Genomic DNA, 17,776 nt, shown 5'->3' with positions numbered 1-17,776 from the left:
AAATGCACTCTGTATTAGATTTGTCACAACCATACTGCAAGCAAGCAAGTTCCCTGAGTGGGAGATGCTATGGAGTAAGCTTTAAACCATTTAAATGTGGGAGGGGGGTAAGCTTCAATTAGGTAGGAGGTTGCCACCCTCCAATTAGCTAAGACTAGCTGAACAAGAATTATAAAACATACAGAACACCTAACAAGCAATGAGCTCTGTCTGTGTTTTATGTTCTGTCTCTGGTTTTAAATATATATTGCCATGCTCAGTAGCACTCCTCTGTGACACTCATATGCTTATATATATGTTGTGGTTATTTTGGGGGTTCAATAGGAGCTTGTTAGGTGTCCAGTATGCCCCTGGCATTTCTTAGCCTGTTTTTTTACCTAAAAGATACCACCATCCACCCTTCTGCTCCTTGTACGCAACAATGAACAGGTGAAAGTGTGCAGTAATACTAAAGGGAACCTAATGAGGTCCCCAAGTCTTTCATTCTATAGTGTATGTATTCGCCCCATTTTAGCTGCCTGCCTCTGTCTTGTACCCTGTCAGATTTCTGCACAGTTATAGGTGGATTTTGCCAGGGATCTAGATTGGGTATTTCTTAACCTGAGAACTCCCTGAAGTGGGCTGGGAAACCCGCAGAGCTGTCTCCTCTCATCTGTGCCAAGTATGGATGGTCCAACACGGAGTGTGACATGCTGAAGTGTTCCAGCTGCAATGCTTTCCTGTGCGCCAGCCTGCAGCCAGCGCTGGACTTCAGCAAGTGTAAGTGTCCGCTGCTGCTCTCTGGGGAGCCTCGTCCAAACCCGGTGACAACGCAGCAGTGCCCTGCTTAAAATGCCTGTGTAATCCTAACCCACGGGGGGATATTTACTTGCACTCGATATTTAAAATGTTAATTCTGTGGATATAACATTTCTGGTCACAGTGTGCCCTCTGGTACAAATGGAGTTAATGTGTGAAGGGGGGGAGGTTGAGATGATTGGACTTTGAAATGCATCACGATTAGCAATAAGATACATGAGGGCGAGTATCAGAGAGCAAAGACTTGGGGAAGGGGAGTGTGAGGAAGTGGAAATAACTGAGAGCGTAGTACATGCATGGGGCTGGCTGCCAGCAGAAGTGCTTCTTCAATAGCTTGTTATAAGCACAAGGAAAGCCTGTGGGGGGCCAGACATGCTTAATCATAGTCTAGGTTTCTCCAAAGGGCCAGATCAAAAAGCATTTAGAAGTAGAGAGGCCACAAGCTTATTGCAATGTAATTGTAGATCCATTTAAAGACTTAAATGACCATTTCAAAATAAAATTCGACCTATATAACATCTGTGAGATATATATATATATATATCTGTGTCTCTCTCTGTCTCTCTCTCTCTCTGTCTCTCTCTCTCTGTCTCTCTCTCTCTGTCTCTCTCTCTCTGTCTCTCTCTCTCTGTCTCTCTCTCTCTGTCTCTCTCTCTCTGTCTCTCTCTCTGTGTCTCTCTGTCTCTCTGTCTCTGTCTCTCTCTCTCTGTCTCTCTCTCTGTCTCTCTGTCTGTCTCTCCCTGTGTCTCTCTCTGTGTCTCTCTCTGTCTCTCTCTGTCTCTCTCTCTCTGTCCCTGTCTCTCTGTCTCTCTCTCTCTGTCCCTGTCTCTCTCTCTCTGTCTCTCTCTCTCTCTCTCTCTCTCTCTCTCTCTCTCTCTCTCTCTCTCTCTCTCTCTGTATCTCTCTCTCTCTCTCTCTCTCTCTCTCTCTCTCTCCTCTCTCTCTCTCCTCTCTCTCTCTCTCCTCTCCTCTCTCTCTCTCTCTCTCTCTCTCTCTCTCTCTCTCTCTCATCTCTCTCTCTCTCTCTGTATAAGTGTTTCATTGGTAGAAGCGGAACTTCCTGCGTAGTATGAAATTAGCATGGGCAAAGAGGCGCATTTTACCAGCAATTGAACGCCGCGGCCTACGCTCTGCTCAGTGCTACGATTTCCTGGGGAAACCTGCAGGTTAATCCTATTGCTGCTGAGGGTTACGTGGGGTCCTATCTACCATTAACTTTAGTACAAGCGCGCACAGCATTAAATGCCCGTTCTGTGCCGTGTTCTCCTTATTGCTGTATGCCCTCTGGGGTGGTCTGTACCCAGTAACCACTGAGAAGTGTCATCTAAATAGCTGTGACAAAAAGCCTTCACGTTAACCACATATATAATTGTGGGTGCAAACGTCAAAATCCAGCGACGCCGTGGTGAGAATGCGTGCGACATGGAGACTCGCGTTGCAAGTGCGTCTCTTATTCTTTCTCACTGGTCTTTCTGTGCATCTAAATAACATGTCCCCAGCTTGGCCGTATGTCCCCAGTTGGTGCTATTCCATAAGCCGCCTTACGGACACTTCATTCCAGTAGACTGGAAGATGTTTTGTAGAATAGCACCGCTTAGCAGACATCTGCCGTTGGCTTCTTTGGATTATCTACCCGGTAACACCGCTCGAGCCCCTTCCCTCCTGGTAATGAAGTTGCTAGCATGCATCCCCTCTTTATTTTGTGCGTAGCTTTCTTTGGGTCTAATCAGTGCGTCTAGCCATTAAACTTCAACATGCTGCAGCTCGGTGTTATTGGGTCCCTCTGGCAGTGACGTGGTTAACACTCGTCTGCGCAGAAGGATAGATGACCTTGTGTTTGGAAGCTTCGCCCCCTCTGTGCCTGGTAGCTGCTTGTGTTAAAGGCGCAGTGCCCACAAAGAACCCGAAAGCACTCGCCTGTGTAACACCGGTTTAACGTTTGAAAAGAAGGAAAAAGGTTGTTGGGTTTAAGAATCCAATTCCCCAGAATGGTGTCTCATGGCTTAGCAGTGCTTAGTAAATATGGCCCATAGTCTTTCCATAGTGCCTCTTGAACCCCCTCTGTATGCTCTGTATTGTTTTTCAGACAAGCAGCGCTGTGTAGACCTGCAGGACGCCTGAGGAACTCGCACGAGAAGTTCTGCTTCTGGCCGGACAGCCCCTGCCCAGGTACAGCTAATAATATGCACCTGTATGTAGAACACGACAGCAGATCTATATATAGATGTGTGTGTGTGTATATGTATACAGTGTTTATTATTCGCGTTTTATAATATTAAATAGTCAGTCCCCCCCATATCAGGCCAGAAGAAATGAGAACACCCTGTAATATGAAGGTTATCCCCTCCCCCATTAATGTAAAAATGTTGATGTCTTTGTCATGAATTTCACAAATAAATATATTAATTGTAGTTTCTGGATGTTGAAAACGGTCTCATTACCAAAAAGGAGTAAGGGAAAGTTTTTTATTTGTTTTTCCTTTATACTTCATGTTTATTATTATTATTATTATTATTATTATTAGTAATGGTGTTAAGGGGCAACCCCACATAGTCCGCAGCACAAAATGATCAGCCTCCCTAGGAAGAGAAGTAACAATGTGCCCTTATTCAGTCATTCTTGTTCTTCCCATTTCTCAGTTGGGGGCAGAATATGAAGGTTACACTAGGGGCTGGCCAATGCCAGTTCTCAAGGGCCACCAACAGGTTAGGTTTTCAGGATATCCCTACTTCAGCACAGGTGGTGCAGTCAAAGACTGAGCCACTGATTGAGCCACCTGTGCTGAAGCAGGGATATCCTGAAAGCCTGACCTGTTGGTGGCCCTTGAGGACTTGAGTTGGCCACTCCTGGGTTACACAGTACATCAACATGAAACCAAAATCTGGATCAACAATGCACCTGTGTGTATATCACTTCACAGTCTTATCACAATAGAGATTAGGTAAAGATTGTAAAAAAAAAAACCCCTCTAAGCCGCGCTTATAGTGCCGGGTGACGTGTCCACAGGCGCACGTTATATTTCGCTGTGCGGCAGCGTCGCAAGTTTCCTGGCATTTGATTGGTTATGGGGCTGTCACATGAGGCCGACAGCCCTTGAAAAATCAAATATTGCCGGCTACCAGTTTTCGCTCCGTCGCTCAGTCGCATTGTCGCTGTCGCGCTTACTATAAGCGCACGCAGCGGCGGCAATGTATTTGTTTTCGAGCGACGTCACGTCTCCGGCACTATAAGTGCGGCCTCGGCATTTGGAGACGTGAAACAAAGGAACAATAATGGGCCGGTGTGTGTTGGGGTTATTTTAGATAACACGGTGTCTGGAAATTAAAGGAATCCGTGTCTCACGATCTCCCCTCCCCCCCTTTGTGTCTGGTACGTATATAGAGCACTTCTGGCCCTGATGGTCACGGAGCCGTCCTCTGTGCTGAGTGATTTCCTGGAGCGTTTCCAGAGCCTGTGTCACCTGGAGCTGCAGCTGCCGTCCCTAAAAACACGAGGACCTGAAGAATATGGTGAGTGCCGGCGGCGCCCGGACTGGTGCGGGCTGTGGGGAGGGGATAGCAGGAATACATATCCAGCCCCCCACCCCATTGCATTATTCCGAGGCTGGCACGCACCGCGCTGCTCGGGATCATACTGATGTATTGTGGCTGTCGGGATAGAAAAACATTAAGAGCCGCGTTGACGGAGCATGAAGCAACCTTGTAACTCCTTCCTCTGTATGTGCTATAGAATAGAACGGGTCCCGAGGGAGAAGCAGGCGCACAGCTACTCAAAACACTGGCGTAGGCAGGATACAAAAGAAAAAAAAGGTTTATTGGCTAAAAACCAAATACATGGGTAGTCCTGGCAGATACTCTGACGCGTTTCACGCACAGGGCGCTTTGTCAAAGAGTAATCTGCCAGGATAAAAAGCAACACTGATATAGGTACCACACAGCTGATAAAAATCAATACAAATTGAATAAGTGAAAACAGCTATGTAATACTGATTATGCTCAAAGAGCAACTCTCGTTAGCTGATAACATAAAGTTCACATATAAAGACATACTGCAAAACATAACACTGTGTGTAAATAACAAAAAAAACATAAGACAACTGTGGACTAAACAACTGAACAAATGTACATAAAACAAATATACATGACTAAGTCAGAACTAAATATTAAATGAAATGGAAAAACTTCCAAATCGATATGAAAGGTACTAAATAATAACAATCAGAATAAAAATAACACCTGAAATTTGAATATCTCAAGACTATAGAGCAGCAATATTGTAGGAGGAAGAACACAAGAACCGAATATACCATAGATATCCATCCAAACGGACCAAAAGAAATAAAAGAAAAAGGGTAGGATAAGGTAAAAAGGAAAAATGAGGAAAAGGGGAAAAAATGTGGTCGGGGGGAAGGAGGGGCCGCCTGTGCTGACGCAGGGACCGATTGAGCCGTCTGTGCTGAAGCCCTTGAGGACTAGAGTTGCCCACCCTGGGTTATATGGAAGCAGTATCTCCGTGCTGAACACACGACCTCTGAAGCCGGGGAACCGGTTTGGGTGACCGTGTCGGTTCTCCTGGTAACTTTGGACAAGTACATTGTCTGCCTGTAAACCTAGATTGTAAGCTCTTCAGGGCAGGCCATTTGTGCCTGTGTAATTCAATGCACAGCAAAGCAGGGTTCAAAGCCGAAGCGTCTCTCCAGGGGTGGGGAGCAGGATCAGAGAAGCCCCAATTATGTGCACTCACTAATCAATCCAGGGTGTAGGTAGGAAGCTTGTGGAGCGCCGAACTGGTGAGATGCCAGTGGATCAGGTGTGAGATGCCAGTGGATCAGGTGTGAGTGCCGTGGATCAGGTGTGAGTGCCGTGGATCAGGTGTGAGTGCCGTGGATCAGGTGTAGGACCCCGAACACGAAGAGTAAATGCCCTTTGAGCAATGAAAGTGTATAAATGAACAGAAGCTAAAATATAACACTTTATTTGGTCTGTTGGACCAAGTAAGATACAGGGGGACACAATGTACAAAACTGTACATAAAATGTATCGCGGCCTGGTGAGGAGGAATTGATATTGCTAAATAGTTGCAATACCATTCAACTGCGTGTGCAGGGCAGAGCGATAGCTGCCTGCAGCAAAGCCCTACAAGAAATGATACCCTGAGGGGTAACTCACAAAGCCTGGCTGCCTGCAGTGTAACCAGTTACTCCCATAGAGCAGGGAACAGGCAGATATGTATATGCCATTTGTACTCAATACAGATAGTGACTTGTAAGGCATGTGCCCAGCCCTGTGCCTGAGCGCAAATAGTACTAGGTAACAGAGTTTTGTAGTGGTTCAGGCCAGGGTGTGGAGCAGCAGGAGGAACAGTCCCTAGCTCAAAAGCCCTACCATGGAGGTCTATCAGTGAACGGACTAGAAAAGGAAGGTGGTTAATCCCTACTCGATGGTCCTACAGCGCTTGCACGATATTACTATAGACTGCCCTAGTGTAGGGAGTAACTGTGAACGGACTGGGGAAGGGAGGTTAGCCCTAATTGCTATCCCTACAGCACTGCTGTCTACAACAAAATTACCAAGTCTTAAGGTGTGAGCACAAGCAGAAGTGGAGCTGCACCTCGGTAACCGTACCGATGTTTGTTAGCAGCTGAGAGCCCCTTTTCGCCTGCTGTTGCGGTGCTTGTCCTGGTCTGACCGATGACGCTGACGGGATTGTCAGCGGACAACCCGACGCACGTTTCACATCGGCTGCTGCTTCTGCAGTGCTGCAAAATATGAGAGAATATGTTATTATTGTTTAGTAATATGGGGTCTACAATTCTGCTGAATCTGGGAGTGCGCAAAGGCTCAAGGATGTTCAGAACAAAAGATACGGGGGGTTTCTATCAGTTGAATATCCCCCCTCCTAGATGTGAGTTGTGTAATCTAGTGGCCCCACTATACTGGCCATTTTCACTATTTGCTATAAGATTGGAGTCTGACACTTGGGGTTCCCATATTTGTAACCCCAAGCATTTTTTAAATGAATTTGCCCCTCATGCTGGGGAGCACGTTTCAGCACGGCTGATGAGACTGAATCTGTGCCGTCTCCCCTTCCAGGACCTGACCGAGGAGACGGTGAGTCGTCTCCTGCATCTGATCGAGGATGAGCTGGAACACAAGGAAGACGGAGAGAAGAGCAGTCCACAGCCTGGCCTCTGACTCTCTGCAAGTCCACATCTCCGCCTGCATCTTGGCACTGTGTGGCTGGACCAGCAGGTGTGGGGGGGTGCTTGTGTGTGGGGGGGGTGCTTGTGTGTGTGGGGGGGTGTTTGTGTGTGTGGGGGGGTGTTTGTGTGTGTGGGGGGGTGTTTGTGTGTGTGGGGGGGTGTTTGTGTGTGTGTGGGGGGGGGTTTGTGTGTGGGGGGTGTTTGTTTGTGTGTGGGGGGTGTTTGTTTGTGTGTGGGGGGGGTGTTTGTGTGTGGGGGGTGTTTGTGTGTGGGGGGGTGTTTGTGTGTGGGGGGGTGTTTGTGTGTGGGGGGGGTTTTGTGTGTGTGGGGGGGGTGTTTGTGTGTGGGGGGGTGTTTGTGTGTGGGGGGGGTGTTTGTGTGGGGGGGGTGGTTTGTGTGGGGGGGGGTGTTTGTGTGGGGGGGGTGTTTGTGTGTGTGTGGGATGTTTGTGTGTGTGTGGGCTGTTTGTGTGTGTGTGTGTGGGGGGGGTGTGGGGTGTGTGTGTGTGTGGGGAGGGGGGTGTGGTGTGGGGAGGGTGTGTTGTGGTGTGGGAGGGTGTGTGTGGTGTGGGGAGGGGGGTGGTGTCGGGGTGGTATGGTGTGTATTAAAATATATACATCATCTTTAGCCTTTGTCTCCCCACCGCTGGAGGAAGCTCCTAAAGATCTTCCATGGGCTGCGGTTGCAGTCTCTCGCCACATTGCTCCAACAAATACCTCTGATTTCATCCTCCCATCTTGGTTTCGGTCGACGTCTGGTCTTTTTAATTTCACTTGTAATCCAGTCGCGTACAATCGTTGTCCAACGACGGTCATTTCTTGCAATATGTCCGGCCACCGCCATTTTAATGTCTTCACCCATGTGATGGTCACAGACCTTTTTTTGGGTTTGTTTCGAACCCGTCCAGTCTTTCTCCTGACTTCAGTAATACCCAGCATGCATCTCTCCATACTTCTTTGTGTTGTTGGAAGCTCCTAAATTATCTTCGCATTTGGGATCCAAGATTCACGTCCATATTTATTTATTTATTTATTTATATAACGTGTTACCAGGAAGTAATACAGTGAGAGTTACCTCTCGTTTTCAGGTATGTCCTGGGCACAGAGTAAAACAAATAATACATGGTTACAAATACAGTTACATAAATGAACAGGGTATACATTATATACAAGACATTGCATGCACAGTTAAAGAAAATATATATTATGGGCGTATGAAACAGTTACAGACCAGATTAAAGTGTGAGACAGCCTTAGATTTGAAAGAACTTAAGCTGGTGGTGGATATGAGAGTCTCTGGTAGGTTGTTCCAGTTTTGGGGTGCACGGAAGGAGAAGGAGGAACGTCCGGATACTTTGTTGAGTCTTGGGACCATGAATAGTCTTTTGGAGTCTGATCTCAGGTGATAGGTGCTGCATGTGGTAGGGGTGAGAGCTTGTTCAGGTCGCTGGGTAGCTTGCCCAGAAAGTATTTGAGGGTGAGACAGGAAAGGTGAACTTTGCGCCTACACTCTAGTGATGACCAATCTAGTTCTTTGAGCATTTCGCAGTGATGTGTGTTGTAGTTGCATTGGAGAACAAAACGACAAATTGAATATGTGAGCACGGGCAGAATACACTGGACAAAATCTTTCCTCTTGAGGCACAGTGGAAGGTTTCCTTTAAATAATGTCTTGTTTCTTCCAAATGCCCCCACCCCATCTTCATTCTCCTATTGATTTCATTCAAAAGGTTCACATCATCGTTACTTGCCGGCAGAGGTAGACATAGTCTTCGACTTCTGGTTCTCTTCCAATTATTTTCACACGTTTCTTGATCCCTTTGGTCTTGTTGAGCTTCATTTGGACGCCCCCTTCCCTACTTGCTTTGACAAGTTCTACCTTTTGTTGCTGGTGGGTCTCCTAAACTTGTGGCTATAATAATTGTCATTGTAGATGACTCGAGTATTCTCCGTTGATTTTTAGATTCCTTTTCTTCCCAATCTAATGTCTTGGCATAATCCAGCTGTTGCTGTGGAAAGCTTTGGCGACACGGTGTCTCCCTGCCGCGCTCGCTTGCTGATCCTTATCTTGCTTGCATCTTCTTTTATTTTAACGGTTGATGCATGAATCCTACACGGATGTGGTAGATCGTATTCATTACTTCTTGACGTCCCTTCTTGTACGACTTGAAGGTGGTTTGTTGTGTCCACTGCAAAACCCCACTTGTTCTCTAGGCTGGGGATGTCCAGGGTCGATTAGTGAGTATCTCTGTGAAAATCTTGTCCGTGATTGGAAGTGGAATGATTGGTCTGTAGTTCTTGTTTGTGGAAGAGGATAACTATGGTTATTGCTCCACTGTTCTGTTTTTTTTTTCTCTCCTGTGTCTTCAAGCAGCATGGAAAGTGCTTCCAAGATTTCAGTTGTAATTACATTCTCCTCTGTATCCTTCCCAATCCTCATGGCTGTTACGGGTTTGGCCACTTCTTCTGGAAGGACGTATGGTACCTCATCGGTGGTCTCTTCTCGCTTGTCCTCTGCTGGATTATGCCCTGTGTTGTGTGCGTTCTCGTACAAATTCATGTGGAAGTTCTCGACTCTCTATGATAAGTGCACAGTCTTTTATTGGTGATCCATCGTCTTGTTTGAGTGCAATCGTTTGCTTCTTCCCCATCATGTCGCGGCTTCGTCGTCTCTAAGCTTTTGTTCCCTGCGGTAGCATGTCGCTATGTCGGTTACGTTCTCTTACATCTTCAGTCATACGGTTGCAGGTCGTCTTGCACATCTCTGTATAATCTATTCTTATTCTGGCGTTTTGGGATTGCTTCATTTTTTGACTCATCAGATAATTATCTTAATCTGTGTTTTGTTAACGATTCCTCACAGTTTATTTTAATTTTTTTCTGCCTTCAACTACAGACTTCATACGTTCTTCATAATCGTTTTAGTGTCCCCGTGCATTTTGAGAAAGCTGACGTGATCTTTCAACTCTAGTTGAAATTCTCTGCTGCTGTTCTTGATGTTTGTTTTGTTTCTTTTTAATCAATTTTCTATTTGTCATCTTTGCACTCATGTAATTTGCAGCGAATCAATCGGCGATCACTTTTTGTGTCACCGATTGAAGACTTTACAGGTAGTCCTCACTATCCTACGTGTCACTTTACAACGGATGGCATATCAGACGTTTTACAATTCAACCCTATGGGCCGTTTTTCGACGCCTGAATGAGTTATCGGACGCCTGAAAGCGGTATCCAACTCCTGAGAGTGGTATCCAACGCTCACCGCCACTGATTAACATGGGACTCACTTTACAATGGTGTCACTATCCAACGCTACTTCCAGAACGGATTCCGTTGGAGGACCGCCTGTACAGTCCTTAGTCACGTATTTCTTGTTGGCTAGAATATAGTCCATTCCATTCTTGATTCCATTGGGGCTTCTAAGTCTATTTTCTATTTGAACTCTTCTTGAAGAATGAATTCATGATGTAGAAGAGTTTTCACATTCTTCATATTCTACCAATCTTGCCGTGTTCATTCCTGTTGCCGTAACCATAAAGACCAAGTGATGCTTCCTCTGTCTGCTGGGCACCAATCTTTGCGTTAAAATGTTCTTGTGGGGACACTTTCCTTTATGTTGGCTGATTTCATGGTAGAAGTCTTCCACTTCATGGTCTGTGTGACTTCATGTTGGAGCAGACACTTGGATTATTTGAAGCCTTTATTTCTTTGTTAGGGAAACATGAGGGGTACAAAATGATTGTACTCCAAAAGAAAATGCACTTAAATGCACACTACTATTATTAAAATATAACTTTTAATAGCAAATCCTTAAAACATATATTACCGTAACAAATAATGTAATTAACCATAAAAATAAATTAAATGATATGCACGTATGCAACGAAGTTAGGCTCTCATATAGATATATTCCAGTATAAAATTACAACTGGGATCTTGGAGGCTAAACAAAGTGCAGCCAGACAAGGTGAGCCTGAGAGCCCAACACTTGCACTCACTAGCACAGTAAGTAGATTGCCAGATTCAGCAGCAGGGATAAGGCTACTATGTATCCATAGATCATATAAATAGTATCAGTGGAACCATACCCTGCCAGCTACACTATTTTTAGATATATGGCTATGCTAGAGAGAGTACTGGAAAAAGCACACTGTACTAAAACTGCCCCATAATTTTGCATGTGAGGGGAAGCGGATGCTATTTAATTGCTCAGGTCGCCATAGCGACAATGAAACACATCGCTATAGCGCATGCGCAGTGAAGCGCATGCGCGACTGCATAAACATCAGAGTATAACAGATTACCATGCTGATGATATCAATGGTGACTCTAGCGCTGGGACCTCATCACACTATAAGCTGCAATACGGAGACAACAGAGAAACAGACGGGCCGATCGCAGAACTCTACTGCGCATGCGCAGGGTAATATACTTCTAAGTTATCTCCCTGCCCTGCGCATGCTCGAACTCGGCTGCAGGTGTCAGTGCGCATGGCACGTCGGATAGCTATTACAGCTAACAGTAAACCGGCAGTAATGCGCATTCTTCTGGTGACATATGGAAACAGGCTAACCTGGACTACATTGCGCATGTGTAGGCAAACATAATTATCCCTGCCTGACTGCCTGTTTATATAGCGCATGCCCGGAATAATAACAGTGTAGAGAAGGTGCCAGAAAAACGTCCCAGAGCCCTGAGTGTATGCTCAAGGCAGCAAAGAGAAAAGAGCATGGATAAAAATGATGTATGCCAGGGCTCTGGGACGTTTTTTCTGGCACCTTCTCTACATTGCCTACACATGCGCAATGTAGTCCAGGTTAGCCTGTTTCCATATGTCACCAGAAGCATGCGCATTACTGCCGGTTTACTGTTAGCTGTAATAGCTATCCGACGTGCCATGCGCACTGACACCTGCAGCCGAGTTCGAGCATGCGCAGGGCAGGGAGATAACTTAGAAGTATATTACCCTGCGCATGCGCAGTAGAGTTCTGCGATCGGCCCGTCTGTTTCTCTGTTGTCTCCGTATTGCAGCTTCTAGTGTGATAAGGTCCCAGCGCTAGAGTCACCATTGATATCATCAGCATGGTAATCTGTTATACGCTGATGTTTATGCAGTCGCGCATGCGCTTCACTGCGCATGCGCTATAGCGATGTGTTTCATTGTCGCTTTGGCGACCTGAGCATTTAAATAGCATCCGCTTCCCCTCACATGCAAAATTGTCCCTGACGAAGCTCCATAGTGGGAGGGAAACGCGCGTTGGACGCATGATCATGTCATCAGCCCCTGTTATGGGGCAGTTTTAGTACAGTGTGCTTTTTCCAGTACTCTCTCTAGCACAGCCATATATCTAAAAATAGTGTAGCTGGCAGGGTATGGTTCCACTGATACTATTTATATGATCTATGGATACATAGTAGCCGTATCCCTGCTGCTGAATCTGGCAATCTACTTACTGTGCTAGTGAGTGCAAGTGTTGGGCTCTCAGGCTCACCTTGTCTGGCTGCACTTTGTTTAGCCTCCAAGATCCCAGTTGTAATTTTATACTGGAATATATCTATATGAGAGCCTAACTTCGTTGCATACGTGCATATCATTTAATTTATTTTTATGGTTAATTACATTATTTGTTACGGTAATATATGTTTTGAAGGATTTGGTATTAAAAGTTATATTTTAATAATAGTAGTGTGCATTTAAGTGCATTTTCTTTTGGAGTACAATCATTTTGTACCCCTCATGTTTCCCTGATTCATTTCAATTAACAGTTGCACCTACTTTCATTGATAATTATCGATTAAAGATCATCATCTATTTACATCACAATCAGTATGATTTAGTTGATCACTCCCTTATCCCCTTTCTTTTGTTCTTTATTTCTTTGTTAACGGAATGACTTTTCTGGCTGCTCTCTCCGATGAGCTTCCATACTACACTACGGTGTTACTCTATCTCTTGTTGACAAAGACACTACTCCAGTGAATATTCTGTTTTCTGGACCTCTGTAATAGAACGTGTCCCCTTTAGTACCATTAAAGTTTTGTTATTTTCTGTTTTTATACAGACCACACGTCTGTCAACCTTCGTTAACCCCTTATTGGGGTGGTGGGTTAACTGCTATTTTCAGGGGATAATTATCCTGTTACTGGTGCACCGTGAGTGCGCGCTTATAGGGATCTCGGTGACTCTGTTCCCCGCTGTCTTTATCCTGAGCGCCGTCCAGCCCAGTGACAATCCAGCCTCCGGAGAATGAGCGCCATTGCTTTTTGTTGTGTTCCATATTTTCGGGGTTGAGGCCTTGCTTGTCATGGCGGACTCATTTGCATGTTGGCAAATACCTTTCCCACTTCAGCCGGGTATATTGTTCAAGCTTTTATAGTATGGTTAAACCTACCAACACAAGTGCCTTATACAGTACATCTTCTTGATCACCTATTGCCACCTTCCCCACCGGTTTGAAGCAGTGAGAGAAGGAATTGAGGAAACACACACCCACACACACCCACACACACCCACACACATATATATATCTGCCAGGTATTCATTGGTGGTTATCGGTTTCCCTGGGCTTTTATTTTTTGGATGCCATTCTAACTCGTGTATCTTCTTTCAGCCCTCCTTCCGGGTCCCTGCCTCTGTCCATCATCTGCTGTCCGCGTTGTATGAGGAAAGTCGGGCTGTGGGGCTTCCAGCAGCTGGAGACTGTAGATCTGGACACTTCTCTGGGCCCGCCCAGCATCCCCGTGTCCCCGGCTGAGGGACTTTGTGACAGACACCCCCTGGGCTTGGTGTCCCCTTACAGAAGGGTCACACGCAGCCATGACACTGAACAGGTGAGGTGCCCTTAAGCACTTCAGTGGGATGTGCCCAGAATTAGATTAAAGGGACTATAAAGGGGTATCTAATGGGGGAGATTGGCATTTGGGGAAAATAGGCAACATCTCATACAAGAAAAAGGACGGCCAGAAGAGAAGCAGCGTCACAGAGAAGGAAGGTGTGCGGGACCATTGAGAAGAGGAGAGATGCCTGAGAGGGTGACACGGATGTAGACAAGAGGGGAGACCTCTCAGTGAGGGGGGGGGGGGGGGGAGAGAGCTATAAAGAAATACAGGGAATACCAGAGAAGGAAAGGTAGTTGTAATGTGTGTGTGTGTGTATATGGGGGGGGGAGGTTGGTGACCGTGTTAATGAATGGGATCATGGGGGAAAGTTGATGGGTCAGAGTATGACCAGTCCTATGTCCTTGTTGCAGAGCCCTGCCCTGTCTAACACACGGATGCGCAGCTTGGACCTCTCCAGCCCGGCAGAGTCGGACGCAGTGCGGAGCCGCCCAGTGACCCGCAGCATGGGGCAGGGAGACCCCACGGGGCTGGGTACAGAGGTGCCGTCCAGCCCACACCGCAGAGCCAAGCGACCCCGACTCTGCTCCAGCAGCAGCTCTGTGAGTCCCATGCATGCACGCGCTTCGCCCGGGGAGGGGGGAGGAACGCGCGGTAACCTCGCAGTGTGTTCTCCGGCCTCCTAATATAATCTCATTCCCGTAGGGCTCCGTATGGGGACAATGATGCCTCGTTGTGTTTGTAGATGTAACATGCGCAATCCCTTGACAGTTTCTTCTCCTTTACGATGCGATCTGATATACTGGCTTCCCTTGTCCAGAAGTAGCGCGCCAAATAAAAGGAAGGTCTTGGTTTGATGACCTTTCTCATGACGTGGCGTGGTTACGCATTCCGCCAACTCTCATTAGCTTGCGGACGGGGCAGCGACTCATTCGCTCTCTCCTCCCCAGGATACCTCTCCCAGGGGTTGCTTTGACCCGCTCGCTCAGCACAGGTGCTGGTGCCCATGGGCCAGTGTGTGCCAGGCAGGTAGCAGAGACCTGGGAGAGACGGGCAGGACTGCGGAGTGCGGCTGGAAGGAGGTGCTGAGGGTGCTGCTGGCGGCGGAAAGACCCCGGACTCTGTCTGATCCTGATTTCTCGGTAAGAACGGGGGGAGTGGATAGGGTATCGTCTTCCTCCGCACGTGGGATGGTTTATAGCCCTGTGTTCTTTCACAATCCCAAATGCCCTCTTCATTTCCCACCTAATTTACTGTACCCTAACTGGCCTTTCCAATCTTTTATCCGGCACCGTGTCGCTTTTTTTAAAAAACCTTTCAGCTGAAATCGTCTCTCGCAACCAAGTCCAAAACCTAGCAGGTCCTAAGAGCTAGAACATGGGTGGCCAGCTCCAGTCCTCAAGGGCCACTAACTGGTCAGGTGTGGACCGACCTGTGCTGAAGCAGGGATATCCTTAAAACCTGACTTGTTCGTGACCCTTGAGGACTGGAATTGGCCATTTCTGAACTAGAAGACTGTTAGAAGACAGGTCATTTGGGATCAACAGAGTAACCCACACTTGTCGTGTCTCATTGTAGAGGGTCCCAGAGAAGTCCCGCAAGGTTTTCGGGATATTCCGCCAGTGGCAGGCGACCACCTCATCGTGAAGAGCCTCAGACGGCGCTCTCGTGGAGAACCAAGCATTGTGGCCTCTTCCCATTGGCCACCCCCCATCTGCTGCTCCTCCTGGCATTGAATGTACTTGGCTTAACACCAGAGCTGAGTAATTCAGACAGGTCTTTAGCAAATCGCTGGTTCCCAACATCTTCCTGCACTCCTGTAATCCGAACGGTCCCCCGTACTAACAGGTTCAAGAAGACCTTTGTTCTGACGTACTGTGCAAAGACTTGTGGCTGATGCACCCTGAAGACCTCCTAACGTACACACAGGGGTCTAGCACATGGACAAGCTGAAAATAAGAGGATGGAGAATGCAGGGGAAGGTCGCCAACGTTGTTAATATGCCCAGGGACCGCAAATGGAGGTGGTGCCATTTCCAAGCACAGTGGCCGCACATCGAGCTGTTTGGGCAACCTTTAGACTTTGACAATCCAGACACGGCTGGTATAGACTGCTGCCGAACCAGTTACGGATTTAGGGTACTTGGTCGAAGATACAACGATAGCAGGGATAGACGGGATTATAAAATGGTGAAATGGCTGAGTTGATTTAGTTGCTTGATTTTATTTCTTATAGTCTTTTTATTCTTTTATTTTTATGTTGAACCAAATGCATTTCCTTCTAGTAAAGTCGTGGGGCTGCGTCTGCCATGTAGTGTCGCTATTTATTTATTTTTCCCCTTTTTGTTTCGATTCTAAAACCTGTTCTCTGTCAGAGTCCCTAAAACCATTGTGTCAGGGCTGGGCGGCACGCGGGCGGGAGACCCCCCGACACAGTGTGTCAGGGCTGGGCGGCACGCGGGCGGGAGACCCCCCGACACAGTGTGTCAGGGCTGGCGGCACGCGGGCGGGAGACCCCCCGACACATTGTTTCAGGGCTGGGCGGGAGACCCCCGACACATTGTTTCAGGGCTGGGCGGCATGCGGGCGGGAGACCCCCCGACACAGTGTTTCAGGGCTGGCGGCACGCGGGCGGGAGACCCCCCGACACAGTGTTTCAGGGCTGGGCGGCACGCGGGCGGGAGACCCCCGACACAGTGTTTCAGGGCTGGGCGGCACGTGGGCGGGAGACCCCCGACACATTGTTTCAGGGCTGGCGGCACGCGGGCGGGAGACCCCCGACACAGTGTTTCAGGGCTGGGCGGCACGCGGGCGGGAGACCCCCCGACACAGTGTTTCAGGGCTGGGCGGCATGCGGGCGGGAGACCCCCCGACACATTGTTTCAGGGCTGGGCGGCACGCGGGCGGGAGACCCCCCGACACATTGTTTCAGGGCTGGGCGGGAGACCCCCCGACACATTGTTTCAGGGCTGGGCGGGAGACCCCCCGACACATTGTTTCAGGGCTGGGCGGGAGACCCCCGACACAGTGTTTCAGGGCTGGGCGGCACGCGGGCGGGAGACCCCCCGACACAGTGTTTCAGGGCTGGGCGGCACGCGGGCGGGAGACCCCCCGACACAGTGTTTCAGGGCTGGCGGCACGCGGGCGGGAGACCCCCCGACACAGTGTTTCAGGGCTGGCGCACGCGGGCGGGAGACCCCCCGACACATTGTTTCAGGGCTGGGCGGCACGCGGGCGGGAGACCCCCCGACACATTGTTTCAGGGCTGGGCGGGAGACCCCCCGACACATTGTTTCAGGGCTGGGCGGGAGACCCCCCGACACATTGTTTCAGGGCTGGGCGGGAGACCCCCGACACATTGTTTCAGGGCTGGGCGGCACGCGGGCGGGAGACCCCCCGACACATTGTTTCAGGGCTGGCGGCACGCGGGCGGGAGACCCCCCGACACAGTGTTTCAGGGCTGGGCGGCACGCGGGCGGGAGACCCCCCGACACAGTGTTTCAGGGCTGGGCGGCACGCGGGCGGGAGACCCCCCGACACATTGTTTCAGGGCTGGGCGGCACGCGGGCGGGAGACCCCCCGACACAGTGTTTCAGGGCTGGGCGGCACGCGGGCGGGAGACCCCCCGACACATTGTTTCAGGGCTGGGCGGCACGCGGGCGGGAGACCCCCCGACACATTGTTTCAGGGCTGGGCGGGAGACCCCCCGACACATTGTTTCAGGGCTGGGCGGGAGACCCCCCGACACATTGTTTCAGGGCTGGGCGGGAGACCCCCGACACATTGTTTCAGGGCTGGGCGGCACGCGGGCGGGAGACCCCCCGACACATTGTTTCAGGGCTGGCGGCACGCGGGCGGGAGACCCCCCGACACAGTGTTTCAGGGCTGGGCGGCACGCGGGCGGGAGACCCCCCGACACATTGTTTCAGGGCTGGGCGGCAT

General features: G+C 48.9%; 1 protein-coding gene across 1 annotated transcript in view; it reads left to right on the top strand.

Moving 5' to 3' along the window:
* Positions 1 to 16,137, top strand: part of ZC3HC1 (zinc finger C3HC-type containing 1) — a 19,664-nt gene extending 3,527 nt beyond the window's left edge. The window contains 12 exon segments of the mRNA XM_075599055.1: positions 606 to 759; positions 2,885 to 2,911; positions 2,914 to 2,967; positions 4,180 to 4,185; positions 4,188 to 4,288; positions 4,290 to 4,307; positions 6,891 to 6,968; positions 6,970 to 7,049; positions 13,610 to 13,829; positions 14,249 to 14,437; positions 14,786 to 14,977; positions 15,414 to 16,137. Of these exon segments, the coding sequence (XP_075455170.1) occupies positions 606 to 759; positions 2,885 to 2,911; positions 2,914 to 2,967; positions 4,180 to 4,185; positions 4,188 to 4,288; positions 4,290 to 4,307; positions 6,891 to 6,968; positions 6,970 to 7,049; positions 13,610 to 13,829; positions 14,249 to 14,437; positions 14,786 to 14,977; positions 15,414 to 15,482 (1,188 nt within the window). The 3' untranslated portion in view covers positions 15,483 to 16,137.
* The last annotated feature ends 1,639 nt before the right edge of the window (positions 16,138 to 17,776 follow it).

The sequence above is a fragment of the Ascaphus truei genome, chromosome 5 (genome assembly GCF_040206685.1).
Source record: "Ascaphus truei isolate aAscTru1 chromosome 5, aAscTru1.hap1, whole genome shotgun sequence".
In the NCBI taxonomy this organism is placed as follows: domain Eukaryota; kingdom Metazoa; phylum Chordata; class Amphibia; order Anura; family Ascaphidae; genus Ascaphus; species Ascaphus truei.
This window is presented reverse-complemented; position numbering and strand designations above follow the sequence as displayed.